The sequence below is a fragment of the Microcebus murinus genome, chromosome 26 (assembly GCF_040939455.1).
Source record: "Microcebus murinus isolate Inina chromosome 26, M.murinus_Inina_mat1.0, whole genome shotgun sequence".
In the NCBI taxonomy this organism is placed as follows: Eukaryota; Metazoa; Chordata; class Mammalia; order Primates; family Cheirogaleidae; genus Microcebus; species Microcebus murinus.
In genome coordinates this window covers 20,995,625-21,021,752 of record NC_134129.1, presented here as the reverse complement: position 1 = coordinate 21,021,752, position 26,128 = coordinate 20,995,625, and the positions used below count along the sequence as shown (strand labels likewise).

At 52.1% G+C, this 26,128-nt stretch overlaps 1 protein-coding gene across 1 annotated transcript in view; it reads right to left on the bottom strand.

The window, feature by feature from the left end:
- Nucleotides 1-23,030, bottom strand: part of BEND4 (BEN domain containing 4) — a 31,641-nt gene extending 8,611 nt beyond the window's left edge. The window contains exons 1-3 of the mRNA XM_075997852.1: nt 22,601-23,030; nt 13,915-14,496; nt 3,264-3,355 (exon numbers count right to left, since the gene is read on the bottom strand). Coding sequence (XP_075853967.1) covers nt 3,264-3,355; nt 13,915-14,496; nt 22,601-23,030 — 1,104 coding nt within the window. The remainder of the gene's footprint in view (nt 1-3,263; nt 3,356-13,914; nt 14,497-22,600) is intronic.
- Between the last annotated feature and the right edge of the window lie 3,098 nt (nt 23,031-26,128).

Sequence of the window (26,128 nt, the reverse complement as noted above, 5' to 3'; positions counted from 1 at the left end):
CAAAAAAAAAAAAAAAGGGAGAAAAAGGAATTTGCATCCCCAAAATGCAACTCAGAATGCTCTCTGGGCTGCGGACGGGCTTTATGATCCTGGTTTAGCATCCTCCTTGATAGAAATAAAATATGACAAATGATAAAACGCTCACGTGCCTGCAGTGACAATAAAAGCAGCACAGGAATCACGATGGTGAAGATGGTGTGCAATAAAGGCTCAGACAGTCTCCTGTCCGGAGGGAATGGAGATATTTCCCTTATTTATATATTTCTGTAACATCATGATTTGCACGTGGTCTCTTCACGTAGCCACGGACAGGCCATTAAACTCTCAACTTGTGTCGAGTCACTCTTTAAAAAAACCAAGATGAACAACGCACAGTTCGCGTGTTCGCAGGCTCACGAGCGCCCGGAAGACACAGGTGCGCGTTCGCCAGTAAGCAAGGCCTGTTCCGGAGGAGACGGGCCGGGCCACCTGCCGCCGGAGAGCACAGAGCAGAGAGGGTGGCAGTCGAGGAGTGCTTCCTGGAGGAAGGGGGCTTTTCGGCCCTGTATTTAGTGCTCTCCGCAGGAGAGGAATGCCAGGTTAGGAGACGCGGACTTCACTCTCGGGAGCAAAAGGGTCTTGCACCTGTCTATGGCGTTCCATCCGGGTCTGCAACTGAGGAAGGGAACTTTCCGGGGGGGAGCGAGGAGGGGAAAGAACCCACTGCTCACCAGAGTGGGGACAGCGCGGGGCGGCCGGCCGTGGGAGTGCCGGGTGCGGGAGAGGAGGGAGGGGGAAGAGTCGGGGAGGCGCCAGGAGCTTCCACCCGGGGCTTGGCGGGGCCTTTCCCAGAGAGGAAGCAGGGGTGAGGACGGCGGGCGTGGGCAGCGCACATACATGCGGGATTCATCGCCCCCTGCACGCGGGGGGACGTTCGGGGACGGAGGCAGGTGACCGGCCAGAGGAGGACAGTGCAGAGTGAGAGGAGAAGGTGCAGCAGGAAACGCCGGGGGGCCGGTGGGAGCGCAGGGGGAGGCCGGGGAGGGCGCCGAGGCCCAGGACAAGAGAGCCGGGGACAGGGACAGCCTGGGGCGGCGGGCCGGAGAAGCCGGGAACGTCCCCGGGGGCCTCTGGCCGATGTCCCTGGGACGGCAGAGCTGCAGCCGGGTTCGGGGACCAGGAAAGAGGGGACAGTGATGCACCCCACCGGCCCTCGGGGTGTGGCCATCGTCAAAAGAGCAAGATCCCCTTATCGGGTATTATATGCTGCCCACGGTTTCATGTGCTATGCTTTTATTGTTGTTATTTTGTTTGTTTTTTTTTTTTTGAGACAGAGTCTCACTTTGTTGCCCAGACTAGAGTGAGTGCCGTGGCGTCAGCCTAGCTCACAGCAACCTCAAACTCCTGGGCTCAGGCGATCCTCCTGCCTCAGCCTCCCGAGTAGCTGGGACTACAGGCACGCGCCACCACGCCCGGCTAGCGTGCGCTGTACTTTTAAACAACTGTCAGCACAGTAGGTCTGTTTACGCCAGCATCATCGCAAATATGCGAATGACTCACTGCACAGCCATGGCTGCCATGTCACCGGGCAACAGGAAATTCTCTGCGCAATTGTGACCTCATGGGACCACCGTCACATATGCGGTCTGTCATCGACCAAGATGTCATTACGCGGCATGGGACTGCATTTTAACAAACTCTAAAACAATCTAAAAAAATTAACCTGAAATAGTAATTAAAATGATATATTACAATGGTGCTAAAGGTATTCTCAAAAATAAATATGAAAATACTGGGAGGCCGACAGGGCGGATTGCTCCAGGTCAGCAGTTCGAGACCAGCCTGAGCAAGAGCGAGACCCCGTCTCTACTATAAATAGAAAGAAAATTAATTGGCCAACTAATATATATAGAAAAAATTAGCCGGGCATGGTGGCGCATGCCTGTAGTCCCAGCCACTCGGGAGGCTGAGGCAGGAGGATGGCTTGAGCCCAGGAGTTGGAGGTTGCTGTGAGCGAGGCTGACGCCACGGCACTCACTCTAGCCTGGGCGACAAAGGAGACTCTGTCTCAAAAAAAAAAAAAAAAGAAAAGAAAATGAAAATAGTCACTATAAAAAAAAAAAAAAGGCAAAGTCCCATAGGCAGAGCGAGCCGAGCGCCCCTGGAACAGGCTGGGGACGGGCCTGGCCCAGCCGTGGGCTGGCATGGGAGGGGGTGCTGGCGGGAAGGGGACAGGGACGGAGGGAGGAGGGGGGACTCAAAGGCAGGCCTGTGTCCAGGGCGGAGAAGTGAGAGTGTCCCACACTCCCTGCAGCGGCCGTGGCTCCTGGGGTGAAGACGGCACTTGGAACTGAGCCCCAAACACCCCGTGAAAATGCACGGTGCACCCCGGCACACCCTCACCACCAAACGCACCCCTCCGTCTGCCCATGGGGGGGGCAAACTTCTCCAAGGAGGGAGGCGAGGCCCAGCTCCAGCCCCCAAAGAAGCCTGGAACCAGCTGGCCGCAGCAGAGCCCTGCTGGGCTGGCAAGGTGAGGAGCAAGGGGCGACAGGGACCGGCTCTGCCCGGGGGAGTGACAGGTCCCCGTCTCCCATTCGGGCCTCTCTGTGCCAAAAGAACGGTGGAAGAATTGCCCATGCTCTTTTTTTTTTTTTTTTGAGACAGAGTCTCGCTCTGTCGCCCAGGCTAGAGTGAGTGCCGTGGCGTCAGCCTAGCTCACAGCAACCTCCGACTCCTGGGCTCCAGCGATCCTCCTGCCTCAGCCTCCCCGAGTAGCTGGGACTAACAGGCATGCGCCACCACGCCCGGCTAGTTTTTTTTTCTCTATATATTTTAGTTGGCCAATTCATTTCTTTCTATTTTATAGTAGAGACAGGGTTCTTGCTCTTGCTCAGGCTGTTCTCGAACTCCTGACCTCGAGCGATCCTCCCGCCTGGGCCTCCCAGAGTGCCGGGAGTACAGGCGTGAGCCACCGCACCCGGTGCCCATGCTCTCTAACTTGCCATTTTCTCTTTCTTTGGCCAGTCGGGATGCAGAGCTGACAGTCTGTGGGTTGCATGCTTGCATGGGTTGCATGGGTTGCATGCATGCACGATCGTTCTGCAGAAAGATTGGGCACTCACAGCTCACAGACCCATAAACCTCAGACACGCACGCACAAGCACATTTTGCTGGCCAGTCTGTTCTGGCAGACATGGGGGAACAAGTGCGTAGGTATCCAGAGGCTCCGTCTTAAGGACATCCCGAGGGGAACAACACGCCCCTTCTCCCGAGAGACCTACCTCGGTCGGCTGGTCGGCTGGCTGCGGGGCGAGGAGCTGGTTGTGGTGCTGCAGGACCGTCTTCAAGTAATCGAGAACCGTCTGGCAGGGCACTGGGAGGGAGAAACCGCAACGGTTGCACGTGAGCTATTCCGCGACATGAAAATAAAAAAAACTTTGGTGTCTAAAAAGATTTTTGATGTAAACTTCTAAAAAAAAAAAAAAAAAAAAAAAAACAAAAAGAGAGAGAGATTTTATGTTCCTAAAGGAAATAGAATCTTCTCTCATTTGACATCCGTAGTTATTTCAGTTTGTAAATACAGAACAGATGCTATGCTTTAGGGAGAATGTTTGGGCTCAGCACAATTCGCTGGGAACTTTGAAGTCGAACTGGCTCCAGGATGAATTTGGGTCAACGGTAATTGGGCGGGGGCGACTCTCGGAAGAGACGGGCCTTGTCTTACCTGCTAATGCAGGTGGCTGCATTAGCGGCCGATGATGCTTTTTTTTTTTTTTTTTTTTTTTGAGACAGAGTCTCGCTTTGTTGCCCAGGCTAGAGTGAGTGCCGTGGCGTCAGCCTAGCTCACAGCAACCTCAGACTCCTGGGCTCAAGCGATCCTTCTGCCTCAGCCTCCCGAGTAGCTGGGACTACAGGCATGCGCCACCATGCCCGGCTAATTTTTTTTCTATATATATTAGTTGGCCAATTAATTTCTTTCTATTCATAGTAGAGATGGGGTCTCGCTCTTGCTCAGGCTGGTTTCGAACTCCTGACCTTGAGCAATCCGCCCGCCTCGGCCTCCCAAGAGCTAGGATTACAGGCGTGAGCCACAGCGCCCGGCCTCGATGATGCTTTTTGAAATCAAAGTACCGAAAACTCATGTTGTAATAGCTTTTAATCAATACTCTAATACTCCTTTTTAAGAGACAGATTCATTCCCAGGTCTGCGGTAAGCAGGAGTTCCATACGATTTAGACTTCTCAGCAGGAATGCACTTGGCCACATGGCTCTTCCTCTGAGTCTCCCATTTATTTTCACTTCTTAGGATGCTCCATTGATTCTGATCCCCGTGGCTATATATTTCATTAACTACGGCACTATTTTTTTTTTCTTTTTTTGGAGGCTTAGTCTTACGGACTCATCAAATAATTAAGATAAAAATGAATAGATGTCAATCCGACAGAGAGCATGACCTTTTTTTTTTTTGTGCTGTTGCATGAATAATGCCTACACATATTTTTAAAATTTTTCTTAAGACACGGGAGTCTCACTACCTCTGTTGCCAAGGCGGGTCTCGAACCCCTGGCCTCAAGTGATCCTCCCACGTTGGGCTCCCAAAGTGCTGGGATTACAGGCATGAGCCACTGTGCCTGGCCTACAGCTTAAGATTTACATTACAGAGCCCTTTTAGGAGTACCAATGAATTGCTTTTAAAGGTCGTGATGAAAATTGTCGCCACTATCTTTCTTTTATTTTTATTTTTTACACCCCCTCCCACCCCGACCACTACCTTTCTTAGCTATGTTTTCTTAACCATGCATTGGCAGCTTTAAAGAAAACAATAAATATTTAACTTAAGCCCCAATTTTAAAGCATCACCACTGAGCTCACTTCCTTTTCTCACCATTTTTTTTTTTTTTGCTAGAATAGCAAGCAGAAATCATCATCTTTATGCGCTGCTAATCGCTTTGGGCTTTTTTTTTTAGCAGACATCCTTGCATTGTAACATGACAAACCAGAAAACCACATCAACGTCCTTCTGAAGGGTTGGAATGGCAGGGAGTTAGAAGTAGGCTAGGGAAAAAATTCTTCTCTGCCAAGAAAAGTGTTTTCTTAAATAACCACCCTCACAGAGCTGTGTCCGGGCCTGCTCTTCAACCCGGAGATGCATTTGCTGAAAAAATCCGAGCTCACCCAAGAGGTCCCACATGTACCAGTGTTGGAAGGAGGCCTGCCGCTGAACCAGAGTGTGCTAGCACCTGCCATGGGCCCCTCGTGCCCCTCGGCCCTTTGGAAGTGCAGCCTACTTCTCTGAGTGCCACCGAGAGTGAGAACACAATTTCTGACGCCGGCGTCAGCGGCTGCCAAGCCAACGAAGACTCGAGAAGCCAGCGGACACGGGAGACAGGTCCACACCCCGGTTCCGGGGTTTTTTTTTTCCACCCTCCGGCTGACCTTTGGGACTTCACTTGAGTTCTGCGTCCCGAGACTCTTACTCAGGGCTGGGGCAGCAGGCACAAGGCGTCGCCTTGCAGGTTTCCGTGAAATCTGCCAGGAATCACTCACTAAGACTGGGACCTCTTTCGAGCCCTTACCTACATTTCAGTCATAAGGACGCTTTTAAGGGGGGAAAAATGCTTAAACTGAAGCACAGAACCGCTTGCAGGGCAGCGGGCAAAGCCGGACGCTCGGCGTGCTAAGACGCAGTCGTGCAAAGAACGGCCGTGCACGAAGAAAAGAGAGAGGAGAGGGACGAGCCGACGCGTTAACGAGGATAATATGTTAGCAGTGACCATGCTTCAGCCCTGGGGTCGGGCTCCTTGTGATGACCTCGACCCTTCTGTCCTCCCTATAAAAACCAGGACCGTAAGAAGGTTCTGCTCTGCGGGTAGACAGTGGGTGTGATACTTTCACAATTTAAACATTGTCTTTATTTTTTATTGATTGATTTATTTTTGAGACAGAGTCTCGCTCTGTCGCCTGGGCTAGAGTGAGTGCCGTGACGTCGGCCTCACTCACAGCAACCTCCAACTCCCGGGCTCAAGCGATCCTCCTGCCTCAGCCTCCTGAGTAGCTGGGACCACAGGCATGCACGCGCCACCATGCCCGGCTCATTTTTTTTTCTATGTGTTTTTAGTTGGCCAATTCATTTCTTTCTATTTTTTTTTTTTTTTAGTAGAGACGAGGGTCTCGCTCTCGCTCAGGCTGGTCTCGAACTCCTGACCTCGAGCGATCCTCCCGCCTCAGCCTCCCAGAGGGCGAGGATGACAGGCGTGAGCCACTGGTGCCCGGCCTAAACGTTGTTTTTTAAGACGTCTACGCGATGGTGTCTCCCCTTGCTTGTGGACCCTTAGTGGGGACTGGATGGCCCTGAAGGGGTCCAGAGGTCAGCCCTCCGCTCTGTGCACGCTCGGCCTCGAGTCTCTGCGCTCGGCTGTGATGGACCCAGCCGAGGCGAGTGTTGGGGAAAACCAGAGCTCCATGTGCATCTCTGTGCTGTACGAGACTCCGTCTAAGGCCACTGTGTCTTGTTCGTTGATGTCGGGGCCACAAGGCTGATGATCCGGAAGACAGAGGACCAGGCTCACAGTGGGCCACATGTTAAACACACCTGAAGCAGCCACTGCCACAGGTATCCCGGGTCCCCTCCTCTCTCGGGCCCCTCCCCTGAGCCCGCCCCCCTCCCCCACACCCCGATCCCATCACTCTGGACCGAGGGCCCTTGGGGTGGTTGCCTGGATGCACGCAGGGAAGCTGCAGTGAAATATTTTCTGTTAAAAAAAAAAAAAAAATCAAGGCCGGGCACGGCGGCTCACGCCTGTCATCCCAGCACTCTGGGAGGCCGAGGCAGGAGGATCGCTCGAGGTCAGGAGTTCGAAACCAGCCTGAGCAAGAGCGAGACCCTCTCTGTCTCTACTAAAAAAAATATAAAGAAATTAATTGGTCAGCTAAAAACATATAGAGAAAATTAGCCGGGCACAGTGGCGCATGTCTGTGGTAGTCCCAGCTACTCGGGAGGCTGAGGCAGGAGGATCGCTTGAGCCCAGGAGTTGGAGGTTGCTGCGAGCTTGGCTGACGCCACGGGACTCACTCTAGCCCGGGCGACAGAGTAAGACTCTGTTTCAAAAAAAAAAAAAAAAAGAGAAAATGACAATAGTAGACTGATCGGATCAGAACTGCATAATGCAATGTTAGTTCTCCAAGTTTGTTGCCTCTTGAGTTAGTAGAGTCCGTGCTCATTGCTTATGGGTTCGATATTTGCAAATTTCCTTACATCTTAAAGTGTATTGGTGACCTTAAGTCGGCATTCCTTGTGCCTTCCCGGGGATTCACAGACACCCACGCAGAGCATCCGGGAATCTGAGTCTCCAGACTTGCTCAGGCTCCCAGCTGAGGCCGAACCGGCGAAGCTCTGTCTTTCTGTTTCGGCTTCTCAGGCTGCAAACAAGTGTCCTCAGCATGGCCTACGTAGTGCTGCATATATTTTTTTTTTTTTTGTATTTTTGTGGGTGATTTCACTGTTTCAAATGGCCCCAGTTGTGCAGCTGAACTGCCGTCTCCTGTCCCCAAGGGAAGGAAGGGCTGCGGAGTGCCTGACACGGAGCACAGGGGTGTTAAGCTGCATCCGGGATGAGTTACGAAGCTGCCGGCCCCGAGTTCAGTGTTCACCGGCCAGCAATGAACATCAAATAGGGTCTCCGTGAACGAACGTAAAACGAGGCTGTGTGCCGTCGCCGATGAAAACGTCGTGAGCAGAGGCTCTCTCAGCAACCTAGCTCTCTGTTTCCTCTAGGAGCTCTGTTTCGATATTCGCCAATTCGGTGTCCGCAGTGACTTTGTAAACATGACCACTACGGTGATTGGGAATCGGGTGTATCTTGAGGGGAGGTTAATAGACTAGATACGGGGTCAGAAGGCTTGAGTCACTGCCCTAGCTCTGCAAGTGACCTCGGCTGGGCAGGTCTCAATCTCCTTGCCTGTAAAATGGGAACAAAAGTATCAATATCTGTTGTGTCCCCATGGTGCTAATGAGGCGCGGTGGCTCACGCCTGTCATCCCTGCTCTCTGGGAGGTGGTGTTGGGAGGATCGCTCGAGGTCAGGAGTTCGAAACCAGCCTGAGCAAGAGCGAGACCTCCCGTCCCTACTAAAAATAGAAAGAAATAAATTGGCCAACTAAAAGTATATAGAAAAATGAAGCCGGGCGTGGTGGCGCATGCCTGTAGTCCCAGCTACTCGGGAGGCTGAGGCAGGAGGATCGCCTGAGCCCAGGAGTCTGAGGTTGCTGTGAGCGAGGCTGACGCCACGGCACTCACTCTAGCCGGGGCAACAGAGTGAGACTCTGTCTCAAAAAAACAAAAAACAAACCCAAAAACCTGTACTTTTTAGAAAATAGAAGGTCCTATAAAAACATCAACAATACTCTTCAATTAATGATATGGGAAATAATGGATTTCCACATGCAAAAGAATGAAACTAGAGCCTCCTCTTACACCACACACAAAAATTAATTCAAAATGGATAAAAGGCCGAAATGTAAGACCAGAAACTATAAAATTCCCGGAAGAGACAAAACAAAGGGGGGGGGGAAAGCTTCTGGACATTGGCCCTGACAATAATTACTTGGATATCACACCAAAAGCTCAGGCCATAAAAGCAAAAATAAATAAAGGGCACTACATCACGACTAAAAACCCCATCCGCACAGCAGTCAACAAAACGAAAACAGCCACCTGCGGATCGCTAGAAAACACTTGCAAACCATGCATTTCATAAGGGGTTAATATCCAAAGTATATAAAGATCCCACACAACTCAAATTATATGAGTTCTTTATATATATATATATATATATATGTATAATATATATATATATATGAGTTCTCATAGCAGAAAAACAGCCCAGTTTCAAAAACGGGCAAAAGATCTGAAGAGACATTTCTCCAAAGACGACATAAAACTTGCCAACAGGTATATGGGCAAACACCATCCTCACCAGGGAACTTGGACCCCAAACCACTGTGAGACACCACCTCGCACCTGCCGGGATGGCTCTTTGGTGACATATCAGAAAGTCAAATGAATAACAAATAAAAGATATATCTTCGAATAAAAGGTAGCAAGTGTTGGCACAGGCGTGGAGAAAAGGGGAAACAGTGGGAATGTAGATCGATACACCCATTATGGGAAATCGTACGAAAGTTTCTAAAAAAAAAAATTGAAAACAGAACTACCCCATGACCTGGCAATCCTTTTCGGTAAATACCCAAAGGAAGTGAAATCACTATATCCCTCCCATAAAAGGTTATCTGTGCTACCATTTTCATTGCAGTGTTGTCCCAAATAGCCAGGATGTGGGGCAACCTAAGCGACCATCAACGAGATAAATGGATACACAGACTGTGATACTTATGCCCGTGTGCAGGAAGATTGGTCAGACCTAAAAAAGAATGAGTGAAGAATGAGATCTTGCCACCCACCAGGGAGGACATTATGTTAGGTGACGTAAGCCAAACACAGAAAAAAAAAAATATCACAAGATCTCACCTACATACAGAACCTTAAAAAAGCAAACGTCCACATATACAGAGAGAGAACAAAACAACGCCTACCGGGGATCGGGGAAAATGGGGAGATACAGGTGGGGATACAAAGTAGCGGGTATGTGGGTCCTGCAGGTCTAGAGACCTCAGGTACAACATAAGGTACAGGTCTAGAGACCTGCAGGTCTAGAGACCTCAGGTACGACATAAGGTACAGGTCTAGAGACCTCAGGTACGACATAAGGTACAGGTCTAGAGACCTCAGGTACGACATAAGGTACAGGTCTAGAGACCTGCAGGTCTAGAGACCTCAGGTACAACATAAGAGCTGTGCCGTATTGGGGACTCGGGCAAAATGAGCAGATTTTTAGCGACTCTTGCCACTCAAACAAAACAACAACAACAAAAAACCGGGTAACTGTGTGATGATGGATATATGAATTAGCTTTTACTGCATCGACCTATTTTACTATCTATGTACCCTACAACATCATGTTGTAAACTTTAAATAAAAAAAAAGAAAACTTACTAAAAATATTAATCATCGTACGTCTTTCTCTATTTTTTGGCACCCGGAAAATTTCAAGGTATTTTAATGTTATAATTACTCTATTAAGGCCGGGCGTGGTGGCTCACGACTGTCATCCTAGCACTCTGGGAGGCCGAGGCGGGCGGATCGCTCGAGGTCAGGAGTTCGAGACCAGCCTCAGCAAGAGCGAGACCCCCCTGTCTCTACAATAAATAGAAAGAAATTAATTGTCCAACTAATATATATAGAAAAAATTAGCCGGGCATGGTGGCGCATGCCTGTAGTCCCAGCTACTCAGGAGGCTGAGGCAGGAGGATCGCTTGAGCCCAGGAGTCTGAGGTTGCTGTGAGCGAGGCTGACGCCACGGCACTCACTCTAGCCTGGGCAACAAAGCGAGACCCTGTCTCAAAAAAAAAAAAATTACTCTATTAATAATTACTCTATTACTCTGTTAATTACTCTGTTAATAATAACTCTATTAATACTTTGGGAACTTTTGAAACATTGGCACATAGAATCTCTGATTCTAAGGCTCACGGTTGTCCGTAGTTCAGTATCTACGGACTCTGCGTTCAAAGATAATTGTCGCGTGCAGTTGTGAGTTCTTCCTCCTCGGCGGAACAGAGAGATCGGCGTGTGTCTGACGTCTACCGGCGTCTCGGGTGGGATGGAATCTGGTGTTTTCTCTCCGCCCTCCTCGGCCAGTTCTCCGGACCGAGTGCCGGCCACAGGCAGCTTCCAGATAAACGCGGAGTGTCCCTCTGAGTGGGCAGTCCCTGCACAGAGAAACGCTGCCCGCCCTCTTCCTCCTTCCCCAGCCTCTCAGCCCTTCCTGTTCCTGGTCCCCTAGTGTCTTGTCCTCTTGTGGCTTTTTTGTTTTTTTTTTTTTTCCTTTTAACCTATTTTCACTCTCTCTTAAAAAAAAAAATAATGTCACTTTTTAAACAGACTTCCTCACTATTTTCTCATGTGACGCTGACCCACCAGAAAAGAAAACCCGCGAGAAGGCTGTCTGTCTCCCTGGGGTGAGACTCTGAACTGCGGACACCCGCAGGCGACTCTGAAAAAAAAAAAAAAAAAAGAAAACGAGAGAGAGAGAGAGAGAGAGAGAGAGAGAGAGAGAGAGAGAGAGAGAGAGAGAGAGAGAGAGGCTGGCAGGGGGTCTCGGTGAGGGCGGGAGGGCACGGCGGCGTCCCTCTGTGGCCACGTCTCCTCCCCCTGCGGGTGGCACGTCAACCCACGTGCCCCTCGGTCACGGGTGCAGGTGACCCTTAAGCACAGATCTGCCAATACTCCCTCCGTTTCCTGTGAGTTTTTTCCTACCCACCACGGATACGCCGGCTTTGGGTTCCCGCCGGTATTTCTCTACGCGGCCGTGGTTCTCCGTTGCGACATGGCTATGGGTTCGGGTCCGTGGAAGGGACCGTCAACAGGGCGGGGGAATTTTACAGTGACGGCAGTGGCCACTAGCCTAATCTGAGCCTAAACAGTCCTTCAATGTCGGATCGTCTGGGGGGGCTCGAGAAACGGCGGCTACTCTGTCTCTCCCTGGGAGGCAGGGACGGTGAGCGGTGGCGGGACAAGGCGGGGTGTCGCGGAGAAGGGACACCTGACCCCCGGGACAGGTGCGGGGGGGGGGGGGAAAGGGAGGCAGACCGAACCCCCCCCCCACACACACACACTCTGCTCGGGGACACAGTAAGGACACCCAGCGTGCCAAAGATTTAGGACCGGGAATCAGGCAGTAGCGATCCACCTGGACATTCGTGCCCCCTGCCTTTGCAGCCTGCAACTCCCGGCCAAGACGAGACCGAGGAGCACTGCTGAGTGAGCACTCCAGCGCTGGGCTCCCGTGCTCGTGGTTCCGAGGGGCTGACGTGAGTCTCTGGGGCTGGGTGGCCTCTAGGTCGCTATTTTCTCCCCAGAGATTGAAGAGGATCGGGAGGAAGTGCAGGAAATGCCCCTTGGAGGCAAAGCCAGGGCGAGCGGACCGTGGGCTGCAGAGCCGTGAGTCCCAGCGTGCACCTGCACCTGCCTCTCTGACTCGGGCGACCAGCCAGGCCTGGCGCCCTGGCTCCCCTGTGTCCCTCCCGGGTCTGCCAGGGGGGAAAAGCCGCAGCCTCCCAGCCCAGGGCGCCAAGGCAGAAAGAGAAAATGGAGCTACCGCCACTCCGGCTTCTCCTCGTGCACCAGACAGCCAGGCTTGATCCAATTCCAAAACGTTCTCACCCAAACCTGGGCTCTCTTTTGGCAGTTCTTTTAAAGGAAAGGAGGGCAAGAAGATTAACTTCTGATTTGGCAGTCATTTTTTTTTTTTTTTGAGACAGAGTCTCATTCGGTTGCCCTGGGCTAGAGTGAGTGCCGTGGCGTCAGCCTAGCTCACAGCAACCTCAAACTCCTGGGCTCAAGCGATCCTCCTGCCTCAGCCTCCCAAGTAGCTGGGACTACAGGCATGCACCACTATGCCTGGCTCATTTTTTTTCTATGTATATTAGTTGGTCAATTAATTTCTTTCTATTTATAGTAGAGACAGGGTCTCGCTCTTGCTCAGGCTGGTTTCAAACTCCTGACCTCGAGCAATCCTCCCGCCTCGGCCTCCCAGAGTGCTAGGATGACAGGCGTGCGCCACCGTGCCCGGCTCATTTTTTTCTCTATATTTTTAGTTGGCCCATTAATTTCTTTCTATTTTTTTTTTAGTAGAGACAGGGGTCTCGCTCTTGCTCAGGCTGGTCTGGAACTCTTGACCTCGAGCAATCCTCCCGCCTCGGCCTCCCAGAGTGCTGGGATTACAGGCACGTGCCTCCACCATGCCCGGCTCATTTTTTTTTTCTATATATATTTTTAGTTGGCCCATTAATTTCTTTCTATTTTTTTTTTAGTAGAGACGGGGTCTCGCTCTTGCTCAGGCTGGTCTGGAACTCTTGACCTCGAGCAATCCTCCCGCCTCGGCCTCCCAGAGTGCTGGGATTACAGGCACGTGCCTCCACCATGCCCGGCTCATTTTTTTTTCTATATATATTTTTAGTTGGCCCATTAATTTCTTTCTATTTTTTTTTTTTTTTTTTTTTTTTAGTAGAGTAAGGGTCTCGCTCTTGCTCAGGCTGGTCTGGAACTCCTGACCTTCAGCGATCCTCCCACCTCGGCCTCCCAGAGTGCTGGGATGACAGGCGTGAGCCACCCCGTGCCAGGCCAAGTTTATAGGTTCTTTTTTTTTTTTTTTTTCTTTTTAAACTGACAGAGCTTTAGAAGTTTATAGGTTCTTAAAGGGGAATCTGCAGGCTTAAAGAGGGGCTACACCTGTTGAGAAACTTAACAAGAACGGCGAGGGAAATTAGTGGAACGGAGGAGACCATTCACGCGTTCAGCACTGCCTGAGTCCTGCCTCCGAAAGTGCCGTTTCATTTTAATTTCTGCCACTGACTAATACAACCTGTGCATCAAGGGTTCGAAAACACGAAGCCCCGTCAAAGGCACGAGACCACTTTCCGAAGGGAACTCGAGCCTGTCGCTCTGCACCTGTTTGGATGTCACTGGGCCACGCCTGGGAATCACCTTTACGTTGCCAGAGACACCTCCCCGTGGGACCGGCGCCCTCACGCCCAGACCCAAGAGCACTGGAGCTCGATCAAACAGGGCCGGCCGGCCGCCCAGCCTGACATTTCTGTCCGGCCCTGGGCAGGCCAAGGACCTTTTTTGTGCACACCTGTTTTTCAGCTTTTTCTGCATCTCGCTGCCTGAAAAAAAAACAAAAAACAAAAAAAACCCATGCACACACATCTACGCACACGCTAAGTGCAGACACGCAGACGCCTCACGCAACCGAAAGGAATGGGCGCCGCCGCGGCTGTCTTGCAAGCAGCGCCCCGGCGGCAGGCAGGGTACCTGGGATGCTCTCCAGTTTCCTTCTGAGCTCTTCGTTCTCTTGCTGCAGGGAAATGACCTCCTGCTCCAGCTCCTGGCACCGGGGACAGTAGCCTTCCTCCTCCTCCTCCTCCTCCTCTTCCTCCTCCTCCGGCAGCGTAGACGAGGACGGGTGGCCGTGGGACTCAGAGGTTGCCGGGGAGGCCCAGCCCCCGAGGGTGTGCACAGGGGAGGTGGAGAGAGGGTCCACGTCGGCCAGGTGGCCGTACTCGCCGGCCGAGGAGGCGCTGGGGGCCGGGAAGCTCCCCGAGAGCAGGTAGCTCTGCAGAGAGTCGGTGAAAACCCTCAGGAAGGCGGAAGTCCTCTGCTTCCTTTGCACGTATTGCATCTCCGCGTCCGGGCCGTCCGGGCTCTGGCTGTGCAGCCCTTTCCCCAGGTGGCAGTGCTGCTGCTCCTGCCTTTCGCCGTAGCCTGAGCCTTCCTGCTTGACACAAGACACCAGAGACGGAGGGTGGCTGGAGTCCAGAAGCTTCCCTCCGCAGTTTAGGAGGCTGAGGACCCGGCTGCACTGCTGGGCGAAGGCGTCCAGGATCATCCGGCTCTCTGGAACACAAACGAGAGGGCACACCCGTCACCCACAAGCCAAAGGCAAGGGGTGAACCAGGGCCGAGATTTTTTAACACTCGAACGCGTTAAAAAACAAAAACAAACAAAAACGTGTGTGTTTCTACTCCCCGTCCTGAACCAAGACCGACACGGAGACTCCACCGTCCATAGAACTCGCAGCTCCCTGCTGTCCTGCAACTTGGGGGGGGGGGCGGGGGGCTGCCCTGGTCCCTTACGCTAAGAAACAGCTGGACCTCGACTATGGGCGTCATCGTACAGGGATCCCCCAACCCCTTCCCCGTGGCATTAACTGGCCTGCAGGAGCCTGAGCTCGCACCTCGGGCTTCATTAATATCTGTACCCTAACGGCGACGCCAGCCCGCAGACTCCGTTCCTCCTTGACGGGAGGGCTTAGAGCAATCGTTACTGCTATTTCTGGAGCGCCCTCACGCCCTTGCTATTAATCAGCCGATCCCGTCCCTGCTGCAAACCGGGGAAGAAGAGATAAGTCTTTCCCCCAAGAGCTCGCTAGAAATCTAATGGGGGAAAAACAAAAGAGTAGGGCTACAGGCAAAGGACGAGCCGTCTAACACAGCCGTGCGAGCTGTCTGCCGCCCGTGCCAGCGCTTCTTGCCTCTCACGTCTCTGCGAACTCGGCTGTCCTGTCCTGGCCAGGCTCCGGCTGACCCGCACCAGGCTCCTGGGAGCAGCAGCAGCAGCAGCAGCAGGTCTTGCCCGAGACCGCCAGGTCTCCAAAAAAAAAACAAACAAAAAAAAAAACAGAGCCCCCAGCCCACACCCCTGGACTCGAACGCATATCAACCTTCAAGCAGTGAAAAGCAAAGAGCAAAGAGAAAGCAATCAACTCTCTGCAGAAACAAACAAAGGAGAAAGGACAAAAAAAAAAAAAAAAAAAAAGAAGAAAAAGAAACCCAAATTGTGGAAATAGGATTTCACAGGCTGAGGGTCTGGAAGATTCTCGCCCTAAAGGTAAATGTCAAGAGGCAGACTCTCTGCTTTCCTGACTGCTGTAAACACAGGAGAGGAGAATTCCCCAGGGCTGACGGAGTGGCATGAGGGTGCCTTTATTTCCTGCCCCACCAACCCAGAATCATGGCAACAAGCAAAACACTGGCCATGGCAGGTGCCAACGACTGTGGTCCACAGCGGATGTGCAACTTGCCACCAGCTCGCTCTGGAAATGTGGACCAGCTGCGTTTTTTGTTTTTTTTTTCCTGGAGAAAAAAAGAAACTTTCGAAATAAAAAAAAAAAATGGCGAGGCGCTCACGGGCAAGGTGAGCCAACAAAGACGCAGTGATGAGCCTTCGAGAAGCCCCAGGACGCAGGAGCAAGGAGACCGCAGTCCGAGAGACCTGCGTGCCGAGCTCAGTGAGTGCTCCGCGGTTTCCCGTTTTCTGACTGTTCTTTCATGAAGTGACTACCGTGTTTCCCCGAAAATGAGACGGGGTCTTCTATTTATTTTTCCTTGAGAAGACACCCTAGGGCTTATTTACAGGGGGTGTGTTATTGTTTTTAAGTATGGGACAACAATCTACCTTGATTCAAATAGGGTGAAGTCGTCTTCTTCTGGAACACCATCCTCACTCTCCAGACCCCAAATCCCATCCTGAATGTCTTGCAACTCTGTTTCCTTTAGAACCACTGGCCCCGATCTCTCCTGTGGAGCACTAGAGCTCTCACGGGGCGGATGAGAAGGGCTGCTCGTGTTCTTTCCCGCTCCGCGACCACACGCATGGGTTGTGCAGATGCGCTGCACAGCCACGCCCATCACTAGGGCTGATTTTCATAGCCACACCCATCACTAGGGCTGATTTTCATGGCCACACTCATCACTAGGGCTGATTTTCATAGCCACGCCCATCACTAGGGCTGATTTTCATAGCCACGCCCATCACTAGGGCTGATTTTCATAGCCACGCCCACCAGCAGGGCTTATTTTCATAGCCACGCCTGTCACTAGGGCTTATTTTCGGGTAGGGCTTCTACGGCACAAATGCTTAGAAATCCTGCTGGGGCTTATTTCATGGGTAGGTCTTATTTTCGGGGAAGCACGGTAAGGTATTGGGGGCAGAAGCGTCCAGGTGCTCTTTTCCAACTTTTCAGTAAGAAGATGCACCTGCAGCCTGCAGCGCTGCACGCGAGAACCAGCCCTCACCTCTCTGGAATCTATCGAACGCTGCTGCCCCTGACCCCCGTGTAGACCGCAGGTCGGAGCAGGGAAGCCAGATTGCTCCTGCCCAGGAGGGGTGACAAGCCACACCGGGGTGAGAGGGCCAGCTTGGGCCTGGAGAACCGCTCCCTCAGCCGTGGCAGGGACCTGTGCCTACGCACATGGGGAATCTCAGGTTAGAGAGTTTTCCGATTTGCTCGGCTCAGGAGGGGCCAGCAAGACCGCCCTAGGCAGGCTGGGCGTCCACAGGACCCTTTGCTCCTTGGGTGGGATTTCCCTGCTTCCTGCAGGAGCAGGGCCGCACTTGGAGCCAGGCAGGGGGACCCCTGCCCGGACCTACCTCACCCCTGCCCGATCCTACCCACCAACCCACGCTCTTCCTGCAGAGGGGACCTGAGATCCAGGAGCCCCCCCTGCTCCGTCTGCTTTGAGGACCTGGCTGGTCTCCTCCCGGACCCACCAGCCCAAGGACAGGCCACGGTGCCGCCCCTGAAGTCCAGACTAGAGGTATCTGTACCAAAGTCAGTGGGGCCATCCTAGCAGAAGATGACGCTTCATGGGAAAGTCCAACCTTGTCAAGGTAGATGGAGAAAACCTATCTTTCTTGACAGTTTGTTAGCTCCATTTATCCTTTTTAAAATTATTTGATATATACTATATGAGCCTGCATTGACCGTCCTGAGTCCCCCAAGTATTTGAGGGGTGTCATTGCTTTGCTACCACCAAAACCAAATAAACGAGAAAGTAAACAGTTGAACCATACTAGGGGAAGTTTCGAGAGCTTGTACTCTCATATTTTTTTTTTTTTTTTTACTTCTTGGTTTTTATTCTTTTATAAAGTGAAATCAAAGGCTGATATTGATTGGGAATTTTCAGTTCTAGCACAACAGCAGTTTCCATTCATTCTAATCCTATAATCCCATTCAAGACCTGGAGTTGTATTTACTGTTTGCATTTTAATCAGCACAGTGCCAATTGATCCACAGCCCATACACCTTTAACATAACCTTGATGAAAAAAGGGCGAAATGGAAAGGAAAGACTAAAATAAAATTGCGCCTGGAAAGAATCACACCAATATATTTGTTCATTGTCCTACAAAACACTCAGTAGTTGTAATCATATTGATAAATCACATTAGAGCATAGATTTTTTTTAAGGGGGAAAAAAAAAATATCTGACTTAGGGACAAGTGTGATTTGTTTTCTTAATTGAAGGATAAACTCATAGCATGCTGAGAAAAAAATCATTATGTAATATACTACATTATGAAGATAATCTATTAAAGCACACTCAGAACATGAGCAAATAGTTGCCATCATAAAATAGTTCTTGCCTGCAGTTTTCTTAAATGCTTCATTCTGAATTTGTTCTCAGAATGGATAATATGCAAAAGTAGCAGCTGTAACCCTTAAGGTTGAATTTTTTTCCCCTCTTTTTAATATCTTGAAATATTTGGAGAGTGTATTTTAACATTGATATATGGAGGAGTGTAATGAAAAATATTACCGTTACACTTAGTGGAAAACAGCAAATCTTTCCCCTGAACACCCTATCTCAGCCAGCAATACTTGAGCTTTCTAGACAGAATATAATTAGAAATGCAAGTACTGTGTGAGGCCCACTATCACCAAATGAATGGAGAAAAGTTCTGTTTTCATACGAACACAATTGAATGGCTATTGATCCCCGATTCTTAATCGAGCAAAGTGTGAACATTTATTTTGATTTTTTAACTGTTTTTTTTTTTTTTTTTTGCAGCCAAAGAAGGCCACACTCAAGTGATGGCAGGGAAATACAGAGGCAGCAGTTGATGGAGGGGTTTTAAAACAGTCTGCTTTCTCCCCAGCTTCTCTAACACGAAACACCACCAACTGTTGGTAGGTCACGAAGCACTCCAAGATGACCGCTTCTCTCTCATTTATTTTGCTCTGCTGTGCAGCCCATTGGGAGATAATATATCACGCTGCAAATTTTGCCTAGTCCGATTCCAAAATCTAAACCCGTGATGATGATGATTATTATTTTTTTAATTAAAAAATTCATTTCTTGAGATTCTCCTGAATTTAAGTGGCTTAATCCGTCCTAAATCTGATAAGTGAATCAGAAGAGGGATGGGAAGCAGGCAATCAAGCTCAGTCCCCTTACTTTGTAGCCCTTCTTTGTAAGTGAAGCCTCGAATGGAACTTGCCCATCACAGCACATCCCCAAGAGAATTCTGTTTCTATGAAGGAGATCACAGCAGTCAAGATTAGCGGTAACCTTTTGATTTTAGCCCAGCGAAGGGTGAAATATATTAACATTAAAAATGCAGAAGCAGAAGTTTTTTTTCCTAGTGACCTACTATCATCTATCCATATATTATACCCTACCAATGGATTTCTAACTAGTTCCAACATAGATGGTTTCCTTAAAACATTTAATTTCACTTCTTTTTAAGAGAGGACTTCATGACACAGAAAATAGGAGTTAGAAAATGAAAGCATCTTTGAAAACATCACCCTTGTCTGAAACCAGTGAACTATGCCTTTTTTTAAAAAAAAAAAAAAATGCCATCCAATTTTTTTTTTTTTGTTTCCATAATGGCAAACATCAACACAGCGAAACAGGATGCAATTTTTCTAAATAAATAAATCAATGATGTGTCAAAAATTAACAGATGAGTTAATATACTCGGTGCTATCAAAACCAGATGGTGCTTCCTAATATTCATCCTGCTCAGTCAATCCCTGAATATTTTCTGGACCATCGGTATATAAAATAGGATGCTGCTATTTGTGATGGCAAACAAAAGCAATCATGCCTGCCAAGCACATACTATAACAGGCAGCATTTCAGCTCTGCTAGACAGAAAGTAATTAGAATGCTTTTAATGTCCAAAAGAATGATGCTGATAGGCTGCCACAGATGTGTAGATTTATGAATATTTATATGGTGGTTTATGGCTGACACTTTTATCAGTTGAAGAAGATAAAATATCTGCCTGACTCAAAAGCTTGACAGTCAGGTTAATAAAATCTCATTAAAGAGAATGACCTATGCAATTATATAGGATTTATTGTAATTCATTTTTGATTGTACTCTGCTTAAAGATGCAATTTCCCATTTCCTCATGCCAAATTTAGGCTGCATATCAAGATCTACGTGGGTTTTAACTCTAAGCCTCCCACAGAGGGAAAAAAATATACGCTTTTAAAAGACCGTGGTGTATTTACCCCCTTTTAAGGAAAATTATACTCTTACATGAAGATTTTATAAGAATGCTTAGGGGGGAAAAAAAATCTATTTTTAATCACCTGTTTCTGTTCTCGGTGGTTTGTGGCCCTTCATGGCAAATAGGGTTCGCTTCGGTCCCTTTCATCTTCTCACTGCCTAATTTATTCTGGACGCTCAGTGAAGTTGCTTTTTCTAGCCTTGACTCAGGTCATGGCTAGCCACGCTGTGACTATTCTCAGTGTACCAGGTGGCCCGAGACAATGTGCTTTGGTGGCAAAGGTGGCAAAGGTAGCAAAGCAACAGGCCAAGCGCCCCACCCCGCCCCACCCAGCGCTGAGGCCGACAGCCCTGGGTCTGTGCACACCAGCTCATTGGTTCCAAGTGCCACCACTAGTTTCTCAAAGAACCAATCAGCTCTTCAGGTGGCCGCCCCGCTGACGGCCACTCATGTCCCCGTGCCTGTTGTGAGATGGCTTTCTCCATCAGTGATTAATATTGATGACCACAGCGCAAGATGTCCAAGGTCTACAATTTATTATTATTATCATTATTGTTTTTTGTCCCCAGACTATTTCCCCCATAATCCAATTCCCATCTTCCCAACTAGCGCTAGGCATCCAGCCCTTGGCGTGGTCAAGTTTACCCCTCTCAATCATCTCTCTCTCTCTCTCTCTCTCTCTCTCTCTCTTTTTAAAGCAGGCCTTGAGAATAAAAGGAAACATAGGGAAGTTTGAAAGGGCATCCACAAAACCCCTTTCCACTGCTTTAGATTCAGTGACGTTAGAATGTCCACCTGGGCACAGAGACAAAATAAACGGGACATTAGAAGAAACAGGGAAAGAGAACATTTAGAACAAGGTGAAAAGGAGGGGGAAAAAACACAAAAAACTCCACGTGAATGAAAGACGGCAGAGAACTGCCGTAGTAGGAGGAGGGCAGAGGGGGGCAAGGAAAAGGCAACAAGTTACCTGGTGCAGATAAAAAAAAAAAAAAAGCAGCAACACAGCAGACAGGGCAAGGTCAAAACGGTGGGTGCAAACTGGCATGAGAGGAGCATAGTTATACCCCGTGTGAAGGGGAGGAAAGGTTGGAAGACAGTCAGCAAGACTGAGAGGAGAAAGCAAGAGGGCAAAGGCACCACCGGGCAGATAAAGGGAAAGAAAAAAGCCCAGCGAAAAGTGGTCGAACAGAGGGTGACGCAAAGGAGTAACCAAAATTATTGGAAATGGGGAAAGGACGTGAGGGCTGGAAATCAACATAAAAAAAAAACCCAAAAACAAACAAACAGAGATAAAGCTAACTAAGCCTGGGAATAAACAAACACGGGCATGGACAAGAAGTAGTTTGGGAGAAAATAAGACACCCCCAGCCCCCAGCCGGGAGAGAGAGCACACGAACCCCATCAAGAAGGGGGAAGACAAGAAAACTAAGGGGGAGCATGAAGTCGGGGAGCAGCCTAACAAAGATTATAAACACACACAGTGCAATACTGGGCCAAGAAGCAACTGGAAAAAAACGCACCCCACCACCAATAAGGAAGCCCCCCTCCCCGAAGAACCCCACTCAGAAGCTTCCAGCATCTACGAATCAGGGAGGAATCTGACAGACCGAGTCTTCGCCATAACCTGTGATTAGATTTTCTCCCTCCAAACCAATCCTTCATGTGTCAAAATATTGGCAAACAGCAGGGTGTTAGCGGGGGCGGCCCCTCTAACTCACTTAGAGACGAGCCTCTTCTCCTTTCCTCGGGGGGCAAAAGGGGCCTGGGGCTCCCTGACACGCAGAAATTCGAGGGTCTCCAAAGTGGCATCAAAGGCCTGAGCAGGAACTTTTGGCTGAGACCGAGCGACAACGGTGGTGGCTGCGCTCTTGGGCGCAGGCCCAGGCTGTGCCCCGAGCGCACCTGCCCGTCGTCTCCTCCCCCTGCAGACGGGCAGTCGAGGGCCGGCTTCGGAGACTCGGGGTACGGGAGGGGAGCCCCGGCCCCTCGGGTGGGCGCTTCCGCAGGGCGCGCCGAGGTGCGCGCGGGGGCCAGGCCTGTGGTTGGCACCCACAGACAGGGCCGGGGGTCGGTGGGAGCATGGCGAGCGCGCCCGGCTCCAGGGCCAGGGGAGGGTGGGGTGTCGCCGTCCCTGCGGGAAGACAGCGCAGGGGCGAGCAGGGGCCCTGGCGAGGCTGGCGCGGAGGGGCCTGGCGTCGCATCCTCGGACCGGGGCTCGGGTGGGGAAGGGCGGCGAGCGAGCAGGGAGCACGGGCGCACGGAGAGAGGGACCGGAGGGCCCGAGAGCCACCGGCGGGGACGCGACGGCGCGAGCGCACGGGCAGCCGGGGAGAGGCGGGGGCCAGGGGCACGGCAGTGGAGCGCGGGAGGGGAAGGGACGGAGCGTGAGGGAAAGCGTGAAGCAGCCAAGGGTAAGAGGAGCCGCCCCGCGCGGCCGTGACTGTCACCCGAGGGCGCGGCCCCCACCCCGGCCCCGGCCCGCGCGGTCCCCGCCGCCGCCGCCGCGCGTCCCGGGCGCCGCGGAGCCACCTGTTAGGCGCGCGCCGTCGGGTCCCGCAAAGTTGCGTCCGCGCGGGGCGCCCCGACCCCGGCTGTCGCGGCCGGTGGCCCCGGCTCGCCCTCCCCGGGCACCCCCCCTCCCCAGCCCGCGCCCGGCCGCGGCGGGCAGCGAAGTTGCGCCCCGGAGTTGGTACCTGCGCTGAGCTCCAGGCTCGAGCCGTCGCCGCCCGCGCCCGCGCCCGCCGGGCCTGGGCCGAACCGGACGACGGCGGCGAAGGACGAGGACGAGGGCGCGGCGGGCGACGCGGGCGGCGGCGCGGGGGCCCGCAGGTGGCCCTGGGGCGCGCGGGACGGCGACGACGACGAGGCGGCGGCGCGGCCAGGCGCGGCGGGGTGGGCGCCGGGCGCCGGGAAGGGCTCGCTGCCGCCGAGGGGCGCCGCGGCGGGCGGCGCGAAGGGCGGCGGGCGCGCGGGCGGCGGCTCCAGCAGGGCGGGGCGCTCGAAGCGCTTGGCCAGCGCGGGCCTCTTGCCCGGGAACGTCTTGAGCACGCTGTAGGGGCCGCGCTGCTTGTAGATCTTGGGGCCGCTCGGCCCCTCCTCGGCCGGCTGCATCTCGCCCTCCATCCGGCGGCGCCGCGGGCCGGGGCCCCCGGGCGCGCGCCTTCCCCGCCGGGCGCCGGGCTCCCAGGCCGCCGGCTCTGCCCCCGCGCGCGCCCCGGGGCGGCCGAATGTCTGCGCCGCCGCCGCCGCCGCCTGTCGCCGAGGCTGGCATCGCCGAGCCCCGCGCGGGGGGCCGCCGCCGAGCGCTGATTGACAGCCCGCCGCGCCAATGCCTGCAGGGAGAAAGGCGGTAAAGAGCAAGTGTTTGGGGTAATCTCCGCTAATGATGGCGGGGGCGGGGCCTGGCGCCGGGTCTGCGCCTCCGACGCGGGGGGGAGCAGGAGGGCGAGGACCTGGAACGCGCCCTGGTGACAGGTACCAGAGGAGGGCCCGGGGGCGCCGCTCGGTGGACTCGAGGCTCCTGCTGCTTGCGGGAGGGGTCCGACTTGAGAGACTTCAGCTCCTCGGGCTGCGCCCCCCGCCCCCCGCGTGACCCCAAACTCTCGGGGGTTGCGCAGAGAGGGGTGGCAGTGGTTGGGGACAGGGTCGCCCCATTGCGCGCGTGTGCGTCACGGCAAGTTTTTCTGCCAGGAGAGCATTGCTCCCCCAACCTTCTGAAAAGACCCTCTCGAAGAAGGCCTTGGCCCGGGGTTGGTGTTTGCGCGACGCTGAGGGGTCTCGCTCGTGTGGCCTCCGAGCTCACGCGGACCGTAGCAGCGCACAGGGCTTCCAACTCTGACGTTATTGCATCTGCTCCACGTAGGAGCCCCGAGGAAGCGCGCGGCACCCTCCTTTCTCCCCATTCTACAGATGGGAAAACCGAGGCTCTGCGCGGTCGAAGGGAACGCATTGCCCAAAGTCAGTCGGTGGCTACAGTTGCACCGACGCATCCGGGTCACTTGGATTCCAAGCTCAACTTCTCATCGCAGCCAGGCGCGCTGTGCAATTGAGGGAATAATGACCTATAACGCCTCCCTCTGGGATGGTGACTTCTTTCAATGGTGCATGTGTGCGTAAAAACTCGCTTCCTTGCCCGTCGCTACTCACTGCAACTGGCGCGGCCTGGCGAGCGTCTCCGGAGGGCGCGCAGTTTGGGTAGTTGCTGGAATGAGAGAAGATCTGTCTCAGCGGGTTGTCGGAGGGTCCCCCTTGGGGCACAGGTGGCCTGGCCTCTCTCAGCCTCTCTCTGGGGCAGAGGGTCTGATCCTCCCCATCTCAGACCCTGCCTCCCCCTCTAGCCAGCTCCGATCCCAGCAGACTGGCTCCCAGCTTTGGTTCCCAGCCTCCGCTCTTCCTTCTCCAAGCCAGAGCTCTGGGTCGCTGGGTCGCAGGGGGTAGGACCCTCATCTCTACGCTCTGAAGTTTGCTTCCTTTTCAGATCTTCCCTTTCGGTCTCGAGAAAGCGACTTGCTTCCTTCTTCTGGGGGTTCAAGTCTGGGGCCTCTCCTTTCTCAGGTCTCCCTCCTTTCTTGGAAGCTTTCTCTCTCTTTCCTTTGCTCCTTCAGCTTCCACCACGTCCCTCCGCCCCTAGCTCGTCTGTCTCCCCCCCTCTTCCTCCCGCTGCCTCCCAGAGACGCTCTGTGCACCCACACCCACCCCCCACCCCGCATCCATTTATTAGAGATGAAATAAATAATGCCATAAATAAAAGTATTTGGGAGTCCAGGAACTGTCAGGCCTGATTAGGGCACCGAGGACATTTTCTTTCTCATTATGCAAAAGCATTTCATGGGGAAATAAAAGAGGTTTCATTGTAACTCATGCATGTCATATTTCAAGGAATTCAAGATATTAATCATATTTAACATTATTTGCGGCGTCTCTCCCTGGCTTCTGGAAACCGCTAAACGAGGACGCGTGGACCGCCCGGAGAAAAGGGAGGCGAGACAGAGAGGGGCAGTTAAGCCGTAATGAAACGCAGGGGAGAGGCAGGGAGAGGGAGAGACAGAGAGAATGAGATGCCAGGGAGAGGCTGCTTGGGCACAGAAGTGAGAAATGGGGCAGCCACTTCTGAGACAGGAGACAGCTGACAGGGGATGACGTCCCGGAGGAAATAGATGATGACAAACCTCCCCACTGCTCTCCTTCCATAAAGCGGTTCGGAGTTTTGCATGGAAATGTCTCCCTCCCTCTTCACTCCCAGATAATTTACCAATACGTCCTGGCTTTCAGAAAGAAACTGGGGTGGTGGTGGAGGCTTGGAGAGTTTTCAGGGGAGAGAAATCCTCCACCGAAGAAGTAACTTCCTGTACCTGGTGGCTTTCCCTTCTGCTTACTACGGATTTTTTTTTTTTTTTTTTTTTTTTTTTGAGACAGAGTCTCACTTTTGTTGCCCAGGCTGGAGTGAGTGCCGTGGCGTCAGCCTAGCTCACAGCAACCTCAGACTCCTGGGCTCAAGCGATCCTCCTGCCTCAGCCTCCTCCCGAGTAGCTGGGACTACAGGCATGCGCCACCATGCCCGGCTCATTTTTTTTTTTGTATATTTATATTTTTAGTTAGTCAATTAATTTCTTTCTATTTTTAGCAGAGACGGGGTCTCGCTCTTGCTCAGGCTGGTTTCGAACTCCTGACCTCGAGCAATCCTCCCGCCTCCGCCTCCCAGAGTGCCGGGATGACAGGCGTGAGCCGCCGCGCCCGGCCTTACTACGGATTTTTAATTGGCATCATCCTCACCACTTAAACCCCTTCAGAGTCTGGGAACGATGCCTCCGTTATTATGTTTTAACCAACTGAATCCAACTGTCGTTCTCTTGACATCAAAAAGTGGTCATTTCTATAGAACTGAATGCTCGAATTAGTGGTTTAGCTAAAAAAAAAAAGAAAAAAGAAAAAAAGGGAGGGGAGGGTTCCAAAAGAAAACTACTAGAAATTTTAAAATGATCAGCTTTTAGACCCTCATATGGGTGTAGTCACCAATGTCTGAGTGCACGGAGAAACGAAGTCCTCAAATATAATCAGTCTTCCGAAAACAAAATGGACAATTGCCCCAAGTGTGGAGTCGAAAGCAATTTTAAGATCGAAACGGACCGCAGTCCCCACCTGGGATTGTGTGTAACTGAGAGTCGTGTGTAAATGTATTTAAGTGTTTATAAATTCACTGGTAGCACTTTGGGAGCATTTTG